The sequence below is a fragment of the Crinia signifera genome, chromosome 6 (assembly GCF_055691185.1).
Source record: "Crinia signifera chromosome 6, ASM5569118v1, whole genome shotgun sequence".
In the NCBI taxonomy this organism is placed as follows: Eukaryota; Metazoa; Chordata; class Amphibia; order Anura; family Myobatrachidae; genus Crinia; species Crinia signifera.
This window is the reverse complement of record NC_139222.1, coordinates 180,575,251-180,593,988: the sequence shown is the minus strand read 5'-3', so window position 1 is coordinate 180,593,988 and position 18,738 is coordinate 180,575,251. Positions and strand designations below refer to the sequence as shown.

The 18,738-nt window shown below is 45.3% G+C and overlaps 1 protein-coding gene and 1 pseudogene across 2 annotated transcripts in view; both read right to left on the bottom strand.

Annotated features, from left to right (window-relative positions):
• Positions 1 to 18,738, bottom strand: part of DNAH9 (dynein axonemal heavy chain 9) — a 367,658-nt gene that overhangs the window by 199,782 nt on the left and 149,138 nt on the right. For both annotated transcript variants that reach the window (XM_083148325.1, XM_083148326.1), the window contains exons 40-42: positions 4,341 to 4,506; positions 2,938 to 3,040; positions 1,287 to 1,526 (exon numbers count right to left, since the gene is read on the bottom strand). In XM_083148325.1, the coding sequence (XP_083004451.1) occupies positions 1,287 to 1,526; positions 2,938 to 3,040; positions 4,341 to 4,506 (509 nt within the window). The remainder of the gene's footprint in view (positions 1 to 1,286; positions 1,527 to 2,937; positions 3,041 to 4,340; positions 4,507 to 18,738) is intronic.
• LOC146012716 (U2 spliceosomal RNA) lies at positions 8,427 to 8,656 on the bottom strand (annotated as a pseudogene).

Genomic DNA, 18,738 nt, shown 5'->3' with positions numbered 1-18,738 from the left:
CTGGCAGCCTACAAATCTCTTACAAAAATCTTTGTTGGAAAAAAAAACCTATATTTAATTTGGTAACGTCCCAGTAACAGCTGACAAGAGCACAGTAATGATTCTACAAAGCAGCATTAGACAAATGTCATTGTAGGTTCTGAGTCTAGTCACAAAATCCCTTGATGTGATCACTTGATTTCTACATATAAGAACCACCATAGTATGTTGCATGATGTGCATGCAGCCAAATGTGTCAGTCTGGAAGCAGAACAAATGATTATGACAACTTATGGCTGCCCTCACTGTTGGGCCTTTTAATGAATATAACCGCTTATGACATTGAAGCAGCTCAGTTCGCTGCCAGTACTGTCTGACAGCAATAAGAAGACACTTGCTGATTTGCAGGCCATTGTTGAGGGAATTTGGCTGGTCCGAATCAAACATAGAAAGTTATTCTAGTTGACACGCAGATGCATGTAATTTTAAGCCTGCCCGCCACTCGCACAGGCCGCTGCCCCCCTTCGCAGGGCGCAATCGCCCGCATGGCTACGAATGGATGTTTTGCATAAACATCCATTTGCAGCCTATGGGGGCCAAACCTACATCGGTACTTATGTAATATCTGGGCTCCCGTTTTTCTTATGAGACCGCGTCCCCTTGCGGGGCTCGCTGCGCTCACCACGCTTCGGGCACGGTGGCTCGCTGCGCTCGCCACACTATATAAAATCAACTCCATGCGTATTTGGATAGTAGGGGTATGAAAAAATGGGGTGCATTTAACATGGGAGCCCAGATAATACATAAGTACCCCTACATCACTCTTAGGTGTCTTAGCTTTTCATGTGTTCTGGAGGGAAACATGGCGGGCAGCTGACATCCGGTAATGTCAGCTGCCCGCTCCCAGCACCCACGTCATTGGGTCATTACCATGGGAGCGCCCATGAAATACTGGGCATTCCCATGGCCGCATCCCCGACCCGCTTCACCATGCCTCCCCGCCAGCAGTGTTGTGTGTGAGCACCCGGCGAACACTGTGTTCACGGTGCCGCTCGCACACAGTGTATGCACATGCGCAGAAATGTGCATGTGTAGTTGTAAAACATTGCGCACCCGTGCACGGGTGCACATGAACCTGAGTAAGGTCCTTACTGTACCCAATCAAGCCGAGAATGTGTGAACATTCCTGCCAATAATCTCTCCTTGAAAATCTGGACAAGCCGCAAGACTGCATTAAGTAAATTTAATTTGTAGACAACCGTGATGTGACAATAAAAACAGACTCCACATTGAATTGCAGCACTTACCTGGAATATGTTGGATAGGTCCCTTAGGTTAAATATATAGTGGAACTTTATGGCAGTTGGCAAGAAGGTTGAGGTCACTTTCTGATGCATTGACAAGGCTAAGCTAATCAGCTGCTGTGTAGTCTTCTGCAGAGGAGTCGGGAAGTTGCCCACCTTCAGGTGTTGCGTCAGAATGGTGTTGTAGATTGTAGAAAGAGCATCCATGCCAGGGAAGGATAGCGCAAACACACTGAAATGTCTCTGAATTGGGTAAACATATTTCATCATTATTATTTTTTTAATTAAAAAGTGTGTAATTAATGTGTTTACCTGATTAAAGTGAAATTATACCAACTCTATAAAGAGGTCATGTTGGCCAACTGACACCAAGACACAAGTAGTACAAGACCTAATGCCTGTAGTAGAAAAGAATGCATGAACCCAACACTAACTGAATGAGATATAGTAGATGAACACCTCGTAATGCACTTATTTAAAAAGTAACTTAAAAGACATTCTATCGACTTGCTCCTGGCTGCAGCCCACCTAGCCATTGCCTGTCTTATCTGCATATAAGCACAGTGGTCTTAAACAAGTAAACCAATAAGATAGTAACATGCATTGTCAAAAAGGGGCATGAAGGGCCCACAGAGAGAATGCAGTGGCAGGGGGCCATTTTTAAGGGTGTGAAATGTCTCTAGAGGGGGTGTGGCCAGCTGCCATGAGGATTGGCAAACCATTACAGAGTGTAGGGTCTGTATATTGAACACTGCCAGTGCATGCATGATAATGTACCAGATAAATAACAACACTGCATTCAGTGCCAGATTAAGCCTTGGGGGGGGGGGGGCACTTTAGACATGGGGGGCCCCCTTGCACTTGTCATTACTGGCCGCACACTGCATGGGAGAATATTACACTGTCAAAACACAGAGTAAAGACAGTATGAACTTGGTCAATGGGTAACTGCAGGTGGGGATATACTGTATATATACACACATACCACATGAAAAGCCTGTGTTTGTCCCTCTGTACCTTACTCTGTAGGATTGTAGGAGACCTCACAGACTCAGTGCTGCCTCTGATTAAAACCCCTCCCATGACTAGGCTGCTGCTGCTCTCTTCCATGGGCCAGAGAAGCATGCAATGAGCTCCACCAATCAGAGCTCAGCACAAACCTCTCAGCCTCTGCCCTCTTGTGCAAAGTGTCATGGGACTTAGTCAACTCCCAGTAATGCACTGCACACTTGTCTTGCCTTGGCACCCGATGCTCAGCACCATTAATCATTGTCACATGCATGTCACATTTTAAATAGATGCAAACCAGGGAGCCCTAGCTAGAGGGGGGCCCATGGGTACTGACCCCCTCCCCCCCCCCTTTAATCCAACCATGACTGCATTGTAAAGAATATACCATAGTCTTGTGCAGTATGATGTATCCTATGTGTTATGCATAATTCAAATGCACAGATTAGAATGTGATCCATAGGAGGATATGCAACACCAGTGGTTTCCCCTGTACCCCTGTGGGCCAGTCCAAACCTGCTGACATGAAAGCCAAACTGTAGCTGTCTGAAGTCCTTAATGTGTTTAATGGGACAAACATGTAAGAGAATATTTTATACACATTATGAATAAACAGTGTAAGACATGCTAAATGAAATGTACACACCTGTAGTCGGGGATTGATGGTGAAGCTACCAGCAGTGGGATTCATGCAAGAAACGTACTGGACATTCATGATCTCTTTCATTGTCAGCTTGTTCCGATCATACCTTAAAAATTAAAGCAAAGCAATACAGCTTGTTAATAAACAACAATATGTGCTATCCATCATAGGGAAGTTCAGTACTACCTAGAGCAGGGCTGGGCAATTGCGGCCCTCCAAATGTTGATGAACTACACATCCCAGGATGCTTTGCATTAGTTTTGCTATGTGGCCATGCTGAAACTGATGCAAGACATGCTGGTATGTGTACTTCATCAACATCTGGAGGGCCGCAATTGCCCAGCCCTGACCTAGAGCATCCATAGAATGATTGGTCAGCTGTACAGCAGTGCTATTAGCTGCAGAATATGGTTCCAGGTATCTTGCATGTGCAGTAACAGTGCTACCCCTGCACCCTAGGCGACTGCATCACTCACACCCTTAGTTATTGGTTGAAGCCAATTATCCTACCAATAGGTCGTTCTATTGTGAAATAAATTCAGTGTACATAGAGGAATCTCATGTAATCAAAGAAAAGATATGAACTCCACATAGGTACAATATGGAAATGTTCCGGTGAGCCCAGTGGTGCTGTGAGTCTGTAAAGATATCCACTGTGCAACCATGTAGGTGCTTCACTGAACAGATTCAGTATTGAATCCCGGCGGTCGGGATCCCGGCGTTCAGAATCCCGACGCCGGAATCCCGACAGCCAAAATCCCGACAAGGGGGGGACGTGGATCGCCCCCCCTTGCGGGCTCGCTGCGCTCGCCACGCAGCGGGCCCGGTGCCTCGCTACGCTTGGCACACTAATTTATTCTCCCTCCAGGGGTGTCGTGGACACCCCTGGAGGGAGAATGTGTCGGGATTTCGGCGGTCGGAATTCCGGCGTCGGGATTCTGAACGCTGGGATCCCGACCGCCGGGATTTTAACTGCATCCCCACTGAACAGTTAGATATTGTTAGATTGCTACCCACAAGAATCCAAATTGTTGTACTGTAATGTTTACTTCCTACCCATTGTGATACAAAGAACCAGTGACCACAGTAAGAGTTACATTTCAGTTACAGTAAATGCCTGAAACCAGTGTTTAATCAGAATTATGTCATCAGAGCACTAGGATAATTCTAGCCGTATCTTAATCCATGACTGGTCCATTGTGAGGGAACACCTGTTGAGAAGGTTTGCTCTGTTATATCAGATGTCTGAATTTGTGGTGCCTTACAGTCAAAATCACTAGAGAGAAAATGGTCCCCAGGCTATATCGTGCCAGAGTGACAGTCATGTCCAAAGTTTATGTTTTCTGCAATCTTACACTAAAGCCTTTACACTCCGCTACTACCAAATTCATATGTATGCTTCTTACCAGTGTCCATAGTCCATGTGTTGGCGGATAAGCGTGTGAGGCTGTACCGTTCCATAAGTGTCAACTTCTGGCATGTTCATATCATCAATAAAATAGATCAGTTTCTTGGTACCTGGTGGACCATAATTCCTGCCAGATTTTTTCTCTAGTGGCTTCTCTAGGATAGCTGGAGTTAAAAAGAGAAATAGATCTTCAGACATGAAATTAAAAAAAAATAGCTCCTCTTTGTACTGCATAATGGGCCTGATTCTGGTTCACTCGCAAAAGCAAATTCTCTCTCTCTAATGGACAAAACCATGTGCACTGCAGGTAGGGCAGATGTCACAAGTACAGAGAGTTAATTTATTTCTGTGCAGGGTAAAAACTGGATGCTTTATTTTTGTCCATTAGAAGTTAATGCACCTGACAGTTTTTCTCCTCTAAACTGTGTAAAGATCTACATTGGGCATGTAAAGTCTTGGTTTGGGCCACCCAAACTATGGAATTTCACAATTTTTTCCTCATAGATCGAGACAAACATGACCTATATAGCTAATGTGCATCAGGGATGAAGAAATTGAATATCTCTGATAGATGTCCATAAGCACACAACCCTTTTCTCTCTATTAGTTTTTCTAGGGACCCATACTCCGGTACGTGTGAATGTGGCTGCATCTAGCTATACTGCATTCACTTATTTGCAAAATCATATGGTCATATGCTCAGGGCTGGTGTGAGGCTTCTTAGCACCCTAGGCAAATCTACTGCCAACCTCCCACAGCCACCAATACCCACTATTCAGCCCCTCAAGTGAAAGTGTAAAGGTGGCATCTTAGAAGTTCCATAGCCACCACCTGCATTATGTACAACAAGGATGTCTTCCTCATAGACGTCCTTCATTTTGTGATAGACAGTATAGGTGGCACCCCCTCCACTCCCAGCACCCTAAGCAGCTACCTCATGGTAGAGTTGGCCCTGTCTCTGTGGTGACTAAATCTGTTTCTGGGTGGGAATACATTTTGTGAGTGTGCAGTTAGAATTACTAATAGCGTTGTGGATGCCAAATTTGCCACTTGTCCTGCACCTATTCTAGCATTTGGGAGATGAAAAAAGGTGATCATTACACTGACGGAGATTGGAATAAAATAGACATGTGCACCATTGCAATAGCAACTAGTTTATAGTGAGCAGCTTAAGATAAGTTTGCATTATATGCGACTCAGAATCGGTTCTTTGTGTAAAACTGGGCCAATACTGTGGTAATATGCGGTGATTGACACTGTATAGATGTGATGCCTTTCACTTTTGCTTAATCACTGATTCCATCTTTTAAAACAAAACAATGGCCCTTAGTTTCAAAACAAGACCAGCTTGAAAGGTCTACCACAATTAGAGGCAAAACTATGATTTTGACATTGAAGCATAAATGTACATTTTTTTGTCATGTTTGCAACCCTGTTGCAGGAACACTGTATTACTGAGGGCTAACATATGAAAGTAACTTCATGTTGTCTATCATCCAACTAAAGTTCATGAAAATCTGAGACGGTCGGGTTGGAAGCTGTAATGCATGGGTCCTCAAACTGCGGCCCTCCAGATGTTGTGAAACTACAAATCCCAGCATGCCTTGCCACAGTTTTGCTATAAGGGAGTGTTAAAACTGTGGCAAGGCATGCAGGGATTCGTAGTTTCACAACATCTGGAGGGCCGCAGTTTGAGGACCCATGCTGTAATGATTTGGCATGGAATGACCCATAACTGGTTGCTATGGGCAACATACCATCTTCAATAGAACTCCCATCTTAGTAAATTTACTACTGAGTTTGAAGAAACTCAGGGAGCCCGAGGTGCGCTCCCAACACCCAGCGCGTGACCTAAATCGTGCATAGGGGGCCGAACGTTCTTATGGACCCTCTCCCAAAGGAGAAGGGCCCCGTTACTCTCCTAACCCCTCTCAGCCATTACATAAGGCCGAAGAGGGGAAAAAAGGGATCAGTGGGTCCTCTTCGCTGAAGCTCAGAGAGGGACTGAAGCTCAAGGGACCGAAGCTCTCCCCAAAAGGATGAGGGAGAGTGGATGGCCCATAAGGGTCATACACACAGACCAAAAAAAGTGACACACTGCAGAAAACGGAAAACGTGAAAAGTGACAAACTTGAGAGGGTAAGAGAAATAAATAAAAAAAGAGACCCCAGCCAGAAGGCCGGGGTGTGAAGAAATTGTCCTACCCCAGCCAAAAAGCCCGGGGTAAGGACGTGAAGCGCTAACCTAAAGGGAAGTGTGCAGTGCAAGTGCCATACTTGTGCATAGTGACATGGGGATCACAAGTGCATGTTTCGGCACCCCCGAGTTTCCACAGGGGCACAGGCAGCCAGCCAGCCAGCCAGTCAGCGTCCGACCAAGTGTTTCTCTTCTCCCATCTAGGGCACTTTCCAGTGCCCGGCATGGAAATGGATACTCCACTGGGCTTTTTGAATGACTGCCTTAGGGTTTGAGGCTCCCTCGGGAGAGCAATCCACTCTCTGGAATAGGAGCAATCTACTCCTGGAATGGGAGCGTTTCTCCGCTCCTTGGGAATGGATACTAAACTGAGCCTTTCACGGTCTCATCCTTCAGAGGCTACAAACCACGTCAAGAGAGTCAACTACTGGTCCCAGTCTTTTCCCCCCCCTTCTACCAGTGGGTTTATGGAAACAACACCTCCCACCGCATGGCAGAGGTGAAGGTACTCAACCAGACTTTTCCCCCCTCCCTGGCATGAGGGGTCCCACACCCTCCGCCCATCAGAGCAGTTACTCAGTCCACAACAAAAAAGGGTTTCGACAGGTGAACGATTGCGCCCGGGACTGCTGCTATGTGTAAATTCAGTGGGTCACTACTCTCCCACCAACAAGATACCATACAGAAAAAATTGAAAATACACTTTAGCGCTGTCCCCTAAACACCAAGCAAATATCTACTTGTTGACAGGACAACAGAATTTGATTGATGTCCTCTTTTATCTTTGAGACAAGTTGGGGTCTCCTACTGACCTCCGTGGGGGTCCCTATATGCACATAAAGGTATCTTTATGTGAATTTAGAGATGATCTCCCTTCCACTTCTTCTGCAACTTTCTGCCTGTTCCTCGCTCAGCTTGAATTGTACTGACCTGATGAAAAGGCCCTATTTGCACAAAAAGGTATCTTTGGGGTAGAATCTTATTCTTCCAAATTATCACTCCGCACTTCGTATCCAATCACCAACCACCACATCAAACGCCTGATGAACAGACACTCACCTCAATATGAGGCCCTATGTGCACGTAGCGATTTCTTTGTGGTTTCCCCAGGTAAGTCCAATCTCCACAGACAGCATACTCCGTACAAAAATATTTATTCCACAGGTGTATACATAAAACCAAACGATAAAAAATTTGTATTAAAAAACAATGTCACACTCTAAATGTGTGAGACCAAAAATTCTCCTTTCCTGCATCCGGAACAGGTAAAGATGAATTCTGCCAGATGAAAAATAGCAATAGGTCTCACCATCAAGTGTGCCTCCTTCCTCTCACCAACGCGTTTTGGGCTATGGCTTCAGCCCTTTTTCAAGGTGTGAGGAATATGTGATCTGTGGTGGTATTTATACCTATCCCACAGTTCATGTTTTTCCGGATGCAGGAAAGGAGAATTTTTGGTCTCACACATTTAGAGTGTGACATTGTTTTTTAATACAAATTTTTTATCGTTTGGTTTTATGTATACACCTGTGGAATAAATATTTTTGTACGGAGTATGCTGTCTGTGGAGATTGGACTTACCTGGGGAAACCACAAAGAAATCGCTACGTGCACATAGGGCCTCATATTGAGGTGAGTGTCTGTTCATCAGGCGTTTGATGTGGTGGTTGGTGATTGGATACGAAGTGCGGAGTGATAATTTGGAAGAATAAGATTCTACCCCAAAGATACCTTTTTGTGCAAATAGGGCCTTTTCATCAGGTCAGTACAATTCAAGCTGAGCGAGGAACAGGCAGAAAGTTGCAGAAGAAGTGGAAGGGAGATCATCTCTAAATTCACATAAAGATACCTTTATGTGCATATAGGGACCCCCACGGAGGTCAGTAGGAGACCCCAACTTGTCTCAAAGATAAAAGAGGACATCAATCAAATTCTGTTGTCCTGTCAACAAGTAGATATTTGCTTGGTGTTTAGGGGACAGCGCTAAAGTGTATTTTCAATTTTTTCTGTATAGTTACTCAGTCCAGCCTTTCTCTATTCTTCTGCCAGGGGCTAGTCCATTCCCACTGATAAGAACAGATACTACACTTGATCTTAGCCAAAAGGCAGAGAAGCGATTTACTACTATAACAGGTCAAATTATTAAACCAGACTTGGGCAAGCGATATCTTTCCAGCTGTTGTGCAACTACTAGACTAAATCCCCATACACACGGGGAGACCCAGCCTCTGTGCTCTGCAACAGGCTTAAGTACTATCGTTTAGCACCCACACAGCGATGTGTGCAGCGCGGGGCTTTGCCTATTGTTTATAGGCAAAGCCCCGTGATCTAGCAGTAGAGACAGTACAGTACAGTATAGGCCCCATAGCAAAAGTTTGTAAGGGCCTCCTATTTAGCAACTGATGGTGATAAATATATGTAAAACATATTACTTAAACAGCAAAGATGGGCCCCCTGCAACTTAAGCTCTTGCTGCTTTCTCTGTGGGACTGTGCATCGCCTGGGGCTATACATACGGAGTAATCCTTGCTCCTATTCTAAGCAATCCAGTCAGATCGCTTGAAAATAAGGCTGAAATCACCCCAAGTGTATGCCCCTTAAGCAAGCCCAACCAGCCTGATTAGTTTAATTGCTACCTGCAGAAATAGTAGCGTCTGTCTCCTGACCTTTCTATATCGCCTGTGTTTTGCTCTAAATTAACCGCGGTTGATGCTTTACTGTTTGTTGAACAAATGGAATATAATTATTTTCTCTGACATACTTCTTATAAAGCAGACTTTCTGTGCCTCTCCAGTGTAGTGTTCTTCCAATGACGCTAGCACACTATTTTAAATGAAGGCAGTTATGAGTGACCCATAAAACATATTCAAGCTAATAGCAAGCCTGTGTTGTCCAAGAAGCTGCAGAAAAGTGCTTAATAAGCAAAGGTTGAGAAAGATTTGTGAGGTGGCACGTTCCTGCTTTGGTACAGCAACCTACATGTGTGCAAAATGTTGTAAATGAGGTGCACAAATCTGTATGAAGAAAGCAGGGATGTGTCTGTCGTATACGCCTGCCTTAGCAAGATACAGTTCAAGGACATTATATATTAATGTTTACTATATTGTTAAGTGAACTCTAGCCTTAATTTTGCTCACATCCCTCAGCGGTTAATAAGAGAGTTTGCAATTTATTGTTATAACCTTGTCTGCTGCCTAGTGCTCGAATATATTAAAGTTGTTTTTAATCTAACCATATGTGATCAGGAGATTTCTGCTCTTGTTGAATCAAGTAGGGAGGCCTAAAAACGGCTGGAGTTCAATCCCGGGATTGAGCCTTCCAATCCCGGGATTGCGGGATTAGTACCTGTTTGTAAAAATCCAGCAGACGGCTGTTTGGAACAGTGTCTGTGTGCTGTAGCGGCATGACGGTGGCCGGGCTACGCAGCGTGACCCCTGACATCACATAACGCTGCACAGCCCGGCCGCCGTCATGCTGCTGCAGCACACACAGACACTGTTCTGAACTTGTTCACCTGGCCGCCCGCCCGCCCGCTGAGGAGCTCCCAGCCGCCCGCCCGCTAAGGAGCTCCAAGCCGCCCGCCCGCTGCGCAGCACCTAACCGCCCGCTCGCCCGCTAAGCAGCTCCCAGCCAAGCTGAGTAGCTCCCACCCGCATGCCCGCTGGAGATGGTCCTGATACTGCCTGTCACCACCATCATGTAAGTGACAGCGCAGTGCAGGGCAGGAGGGATAGTGGGGATTAGTCTGCCGTGTTAATGTGTGGGTCGGCCAGTTTGGGGAGGAGGTACGTGGTTTGTTTGTTTTGTTTAACCATGGAGGCCAATCCCGGGATCCCGGGATTGAGCATTTTTCAATCCCGAATCCCGGGATCGAAAAAATGCCCCGGGATTGGCATCCCTAGAATCAAGTGAGCTTGAAAATATAGCAACTCTGAAAATCATGGGGCGTTTGCACAATCCCGGTTTCTTTAATCAATATGCTATATAGGCTATTGCTCTTGTGAATGTACAATGCAATAAAATGGGTCAGGCAGCAAAAGATCGCACAAAGATGTTTTTGTTTTATTTTTTATTTTGATGAAACAATGCCATTACTCTCAGTAACGCATTAGTGATGTAGGTAGCCCATGTACTTATTTTCATGTACTTTACCTACAGTAAACACTCTTTAACATTGACTAATGGTGTGTACACACGGTACTTTTTGCCTTCCGATGATAACGATATAGTCAACATCGGATCGGAATCGGATGCAGATCGCAAGGGTTTTAACCCTTCAGATCCCGATCCGATTCCGATGCGCGTTCACGTATCACAAGGCAGAAAGTCTTGTCTGCCTTGACTATATAGTGCAGATCTGCACTATATAGTCAGACTTGTATGCAAATCGGATGTGCCTTCAGATACTATCCACGATCCGATCTGATCGGATCGTGGATAGTATCTGAAGGCACATCTGACCGTGTGTACACACCATGAGATGGATGCCGTGGTGGATCACTGGACTGTAAAGGATATGAATACTATATAGGGATCCAATTACAGTTACATATGTAAAAAGTAACTTTTATTTAAATCATTTCAAATAGCTGAAAGACAGCAAATTATATAGTGAATAAAAAAAACAAAGTAGGAAAAGTGATTAAATAATAAATAGTCCGAGTTTAAAATATGTACATAGTTTCTGTCTGATGTCTCAATTGTGATGTCTTTCAGTATTGATTATTCTGCAACATTGAACATTGAACCTGTATTGACCTATGAGTTCAATATACTGCATACCTCCCAACTTCTCAGTAGAAGAAATAGGGACACGCCCGAAAAGGGGCGGGGCGTATGCAAATGAGGGCGCGGCTTATGCTAATTAGCCGCAACCTCATTTTCATACCAGAATAGACGCTGTGCGCATGCGCACAGCGTCTATTCTACTAGATTGGGGGGTCTCCCAACTGCCACCCCCCGCAGCGGGACAATGCCTGCCACGGGTGGGACAGCGGGACAGGACCCGAAAATCGGGACTGTCCCTCTAAAATCGTGACAGTTGGGAGGTATGATACTGACACCAGCATCCCAACTGTCCTCACAACACCAGCGATAGTACTCCGAATACATGCTTCAAGGGAGAGTTACTATACTTACCTAAACCCTGTTGGTATTCCCTCCAATGGGATGCCATCGTCAGTATTCTGACCACTGGCATCCTGGCCGCTGCTCATCCACATGTATCCCGTTCATAAGATTTATGCAGTAAAGCAATAAAATAAAATCACAGTACCAGGTGTTCTTTCACTTCAATTGATTCACATAGGCCAGATTAAACAGTATAACTAACAACACAACAGGACAAGTTAACTGGTCACGTAGCATAAACATGACATCACACTATGAAAACATACTGATGTCTACTTCAGACAAGAGAACGTGTGTGGAGAACACAAATGATTTGGATGTTTCAATATAGTATAAAAGCAGGATTTGAACAAGGCAAAATATGGGTCACAGCGTCTGGACACTATTTATTAACAAACGATAAAAATGGAGATTCTGTCACCTGTCATTTGAAGTACATATATGACATATAATGCATTGCAATAAAAACTATGTTATAACACTGCCATCCAGTGTATATATTGAATACTGCGTGCAAAATACTGCAAGTAATTTACACTCGACGTGCAGCACAAATCGCTGAGGTTTTGCACTAGGTCGCAGAGATGGACTTCCTAGCACACAACAAAGTGCAAACAAACTCTTCACTCTCATCAGACACCTGTATGCATAGTAAACCTGGGTTTTGTGGAGAAGATGTGCACTGTGCAAAAGTGTAAATGTCCAATCTGCTACAGTTACCATCACCTTTTTCCTACATAAATAATTTTCATCTAAAATACTGCTTAGTTTAGGATCATTGATGGATTTAATTATTGACTACTTTTATATTGGACAAAGTGTGCTTACAAATTAGCTCTCTGTGTCTAAGTGCAAATGGTAGGTGTAACAAGCATCCGTTAAAAGATTACAAGGCCTGATATCTGCCAGTTCAAAAAAAATCAGATCATATTGGCAGTGAGTCCTTTATACAAGCGACCCTATAATGGGGTATGGATCATTAGGTCACCACAATGTTGGTCGACACCATTAGGTCGACATGCATTTAGGTCGACATAGGTTAGGTCAACAGGGTCATTAGGTCGACATGGTTTAGGTCAACAGCAAAAAGGTCGACATGGGTTGTTGTTTTTTCTAAATTGTCCCGAATATCGACACAGTCGACATAGACTGCGCTCGCCATGCTTCTTTATTTTATTCTCCCACCACACCCTAGTGGATGGTAGGGCATGAAATACTGCCTGTCGGAACATGTCAGCTCAAATAAAATGTGAAAAACCCCATGTAAAAGTTGCAGACAGAGCATCAAGGAGGATCCACACTTTCAGTGGGTATCCTAAGAGCAGAACGGGAGTTGTGAGTCCTGGGAAGCAGGACGCATGGATGAGTGGGTGAACTACATTTGGCCCTGAGGACAGTGACGTAACTACTGTAAGGCAGCCCCAGCAGCCGCTTGGGGGAACAAGCAGCAGCGGGGTCTGTGTGGGCGCCGGCACCCACTCGACGCACTGACATGCTGCTGCCTGCCGCTGCCCACCACTGCGCACTGACTGAGCACTGGAGGCAAGTCATCCACAGCACGGGTGCGGCCATGGCAGAGATAACAAATCCCCCCACTGATTCAATTGACTGTACACAGAGCCAGCTATTGGCTACTGTGCACAGGATGGGAGGGCGGATGGGCGTGCTAGGGCGGCCTGGGATGCGTCGGAGCCAAGGGAAGCAGCAGTGTATGCTGGTCTCTCTTCCTCTCTCCTGCTTCAGCTTCTTCGTTATGCGTGTGATGTCATTACGTCACACGCTGGGGAAACACGTTGGAGAGGATCCGGGGGTTTGGGGGGGGGTGCACCAAAAACTTTTTGGCAAATGGGGAACAAAATTTATAGTTACGCCACTGCCGGAGGTCCCCATGCCCAAAGAGTTCGGAGGAGATCCCAGTGAGTAGACACACCGAAAGGAATTTCAGAGTGCAAAGAGTACATTACGGATTCCAAGAAAACTGTGAGGGTAGGTGATGTGATACTTTCCCACCGTTGTTTATGCTCAGGGCCGGTGCAAGGCACCGGAGCGCCCCAGGCGAGTCAGGCTGGGGGCGCCCCGGTGCCGGGGGGGGGGGGGGGTGGGTGGGTAGGGTACCTGTCGTTCGGCGCTCTCTCTAATCAAATCTGGCGGCGGAGGCAGCGGGGGTCCCTGCAGTCTATTAAAAATCACGAGCGCTATCCGCCGGGCTATGCGGAAGCGCTTCTAGTGTGAAAACACTGGCAGCACGCTGATTGGCTGAGATCAGCGTGTGCCGTGCTGCCAGAGTTTTCACACTAGAAGCGCTTCCGCATAGCCCGGCGGATAGCGCTCGTGATTTTTAATAGACTGCAGGGACCCCCCGCTGCCTCCGCCGCCAGATTTAAATAGACAGGTACAGGTACCCGGGCGGCATTTTCCGCCCTCCAGTGGCCGGCGCCCTAGGCAAATGCCTAGGTTTGCCTAGTGGTGGCGCCGGCCCTGTTTATGCTGCTGTCGTTACTGAAGTAAACTAATTGAGATGCTGCACCAATGTTATGGATGTAAAGACTGTGCTGGAAGGAGCAAGCTATGTGGTTGTGTATAACCGGTTTGAATTGTGTTTGTGAAGAAGAAAATAAACTGAACATTATTCTGCAATGAACTGTGAACTTTTAAATAAACCATGTACTGTTTTTGAAAGAACTTATTGATCTTAATTGCACTGTATCACTTTTGCATACGAGCCAAAGCGGGTGACACATATAATCACACAGTCTTATGAAACAAATATCTGCTTCCAAGGTCTGTTCAATTAAAACATTTGAACATACAGTATAATTATTTGTGTGGTATTAGTTTAAGTAGACTGTGTTTGTCTATTGTTGTGACTAAGACAAGGATCAGAACACATTTTATGACCAATTTATGCAGATATCCAGGTAATTCCAAAGGGTTCACATACTTTTTCTTGCAACTGTACAACGACCCTCACTGGGAATGATAGATGGAAAAAACCCAGGTAGCTCACCAGCAGGGGCGGATCCAGGATAAAATGACAGGGGGGGCACCATGATAAAAAAAGGTTTGGGTGGGGGAGGGGCGGTGTTAGTGGTGCCAGTGTACATGCTAAGAGAGCGTCAGGAGAGGGTGGGAATGGAATTAAAAATAGGCCCTGGCATTTAAAGTACGCAGGCCCACCATGGTGACAAAAGTGAAGGATGTAGTTGTGCGCGCGCCAAAGGCGCGCTCCGGAAAAGAGTGTGTGGCCACTCAACAGGGTGCGTGTCAACACCATATACAACTTCTACACATTATGCAACAAAATACTAGACCCCATTATACTTGCCCCTTACACATGATGCCAAATGGAATGAGCCAAAATTCAAATAATGCCACACGGATTGAGCCAAATGCATAAAATGCCACATGGATTGAGCCAAAATTCACATAATGCCACATGGATTGAGCCAAAATTCACATAATGCCACACGGATTGAGCAAAAATTCCCATAATGCCACATGGATTGAGCCAAAATTCACATAATGCCACATGGATTGAGCCAGAATTCACATAATGCCACACAGATTAAGCCAAAATTCACAATACACTTCATAAACAGGGACATTGTCCACCAAAGGCTCGCATTAAACATTTACACCATAATGTCCATTACACGTTAAGTTACACGCCATTATGTCCATTATGTGTTATGCCAAACACCATAATGCCTATTAAAAATTATGCTACATAAGTGCTGCTTCTCTACATGCTCATTGCCAAGGGTTCTATGCTCATTGCCAGAGGTTCCATGCTCATTGCCATGTGGGATTACATGCTCATTGCCAAGGGGGAATACATGCTGGTGGTAAATGGGGGACAGCCGCCGCCAGGCAGAAGTGATAGCCACTGACAGTGGCAGAGCCTGGCTGTATTCAGAGAACTGCAGGTCCCGGCTATTTGAAATAATACCCCTTTCACACCAGAAAATGCATTCCCAGGTTGGCCCCTTTTACACCAGCCTAGTCCCTGCATTTTCTGGTGTGAGGGGTAGAGAAAACCACCCCTCCCCCCTTTAACCAGTTATCTCATTTAACCGGCTATATCTTCGGAACCAACTGACCCATTTACATGAGACAAGTATTATATTGAAGAACTTTTGAGTGGGCTGTGAATGATTTTGGTCCAGTTCCAGAGTAATCTGCCCTCAAAGAACATGAACAGCCATGAAATTACATTTCAAAAATAAAAAAATCGGTTTACACGCAATATCTCTGGAACTGATTGACCGATTTGGACCAGCCTGGTATCATATTGAAGGCCCAGCGATTTGGAATTGAATGAAATGAACCACAAGCTTCTGTGATGCCAGGACCGGAACTGGCAGCCGTCGGAACTGGGTGGGGGTCGGAATTGACGGGTCCCATATTATCCTATGGGGAAAAAACGTTACAGGTTTGCCAGGCGATATCTCCAGTTGCCGGGGGGTTAGAGACACAGGGCTGGGCTCGTTGGAAAGCCCTGGTCCTCAGCTACAAAATAAATGACAGGGGGGCATGTGCCCGGGTGCCCCCCCCCTGAATCCGCCACTGCTCACCAGTGTGTCGTAGAGATGGCACCCTACCAACGCGTTTTGCCCTGTTGGTCCTTATCAAGGTGATCTTGATAGTGCCTTGGGGTGCTTTACTCCAAACCGCTTTATTTAATATAGTTATTTTCCAGGTGGATAACCTTCTCTGCGCTATATATCGTATTATTCTTTGTATTACATTTGTACCAGAAATTAAGATTGGCACAAAACTGAACGATTGCGCAACCCAAATATGTGATGTAACAATCTATTACTGTTATAAGCTGCAGCCGTAGCTTGCTTCTGTTTGTTTGTTTTTTGTTGTTTGTACCAGCATGCCAGGTTTTCTGTTGTATCCCTTTTTGTGGAAAACCTGGTATTGGGGTTACTGTTATGAGCCACCTCTGGCGGGTCTGTGTAAATGCAGCCTGACTCTTGTATTTGTTCGGTGTTCAGTTTCGCATGTCATATAATTAGGCAATTAGCAAGTCAGGCTGCGCACCTAACTATACATAACCGTGCACACTACACCTAACCGTACATACAGAGTCTGCCAGAAGACAATGCAATATATCATTACATGATCCATGTAACAACATCTGTGGAATTATCCCAATGGACGGATAGAATGCATACTGTAAAATACTGGTAAAAATGATGGACTGAGTGTACACATAATACAATGGCTACGTAAATTGTCTGACAGTACCAAGTGTATATTGTTTAGTGTGTACTCATCTATTTAAGGATTTCCTTCATCTGGCCAACTCATCTTGCCAGTTTCTGAAATGTTACTACTGTTTTGTACTGTGCTATTTCAGGCTTTATAAATAAGTCCCTCTGTAGGTAACCCTGTGTTTTACACATACTACAGTATGTAAATAAAAAACCTTGCATTGTTAAGCTGCCCATACGCAGTACATTTTGTACCACGTAAGGCTATGCGCGCTCCCATGCATTGCACATCACAAAAAGTATGTGAAGCATGCACTTTTTGAACTAGATTGCATCTAGTTCAAAATGCACAGTGCTTTAGCACATTGTATGCATTTTTGCACTAGATGCAATGCAATGTAGTTCAAAACGCAGAGTGCACATCGCACCATGTATGGGCAGCATTACCCTGCTTTCCCATGCTCATATTAAACAAGTTATATTGGCAATGGCATACTGTGACTGACAGGTTTATTTCCTACACTGCATACATATAAAAAAGCAAAGCCTTCTTTAGACCGTATTGTCCAGTGAAGCTTAAACACTACATTTACTAATAGATGAACAACTACTGCCATGATGAAAATTCCATCATAAAGAAAATAATAATCACAAAATAAGTAATTTCCATTCCATTTCTCACTGTGCATTATCCCTGGATAATCTAAACTGTATGGCGCATTAAGAAACAGTATTATAAAGTCTGGCATTCCAATATTTCAGTCTACTATACCGCTGCAGGGTGATGCAGTATAATTTCAAGCCATTATCAAAAATGGGACTAGTAGCGCACAGGAAAGTTTTAGTTTGCCCTAGTAATATATATTTACAGTTGTTTGGCTCAATGACATACATTGCTGCATTCTATATTGGCTTTTTACATTTGCATCATATCCCTGTAAAGTTCACAATAGATTGACTGCACGCATTCTTGCTACCACCAGTGTTCCTGGACTCTGATGTACTTAGCAGCCAGATAAGAACATTCTAAAAGGAAACACAAGGTGGAGACTTTAGGGTAGTGGCGGACAAATTCAATCTACAGAGACCCATAAAGCCCCCCAACCACTATACAGACATATCTGAAGCTACAAATCTCTTCAGATTTCCCTTGAACTCTCCCAGTTATCTGATCTGGGCTGATTTTTCACTCTATTCACTTCAGATGCATCCAATCAATTTTATATTAACCACTTGGGTGGCATACCACTAATATGCAGTAGGTGCGTGCCAGTGGTGTCCAGTTGTGCACCACCTCTAGAGAGCCCCCCCCCTTTGCGCCCCCCTAACACCTCTGCTCCAGCGATCATACGCCGGAGCTCCTCTGAGCTCCCCTGCCGCTTCCCCAGCCGCCATTTACTTTACTACATTGACGTAGGCAGCAGGCACGAGGATGTTCGGGCGGCTCGGGGGAACTCGGGAGTGCTCAGGAGTTCAGGCAACCGAGTCCTCCCGATCCGTCGCAAACATCCCCGAGCCTGCCGTCTGTGCTCACTGCTAATACTGGCTGCTGGGGCAGCGGTGGCAGGGGAGCACAACAAATGCTGGAGCGAAGCCTGGGGGACTGGAGGGGCTCCTATGATCTGTGGTGGGTTTTGCTGGGGCAGGACAAACCTGCTGTGGTAGGTTTGTCCTGCCCCAGCAAAACCCACCACTCAAGGGGTTAAACCCCTGACAGCTTCAGATCAGATGGTGCAGCACCAAGGATTTTTCCATCAGATGGATCTGAGACTCAGACGAAAACAGGCCAAATCTGACTAGTGGATGGAAGCCTAAGGGCCCCCCCATATATTAGGCCGACTTGTCCTA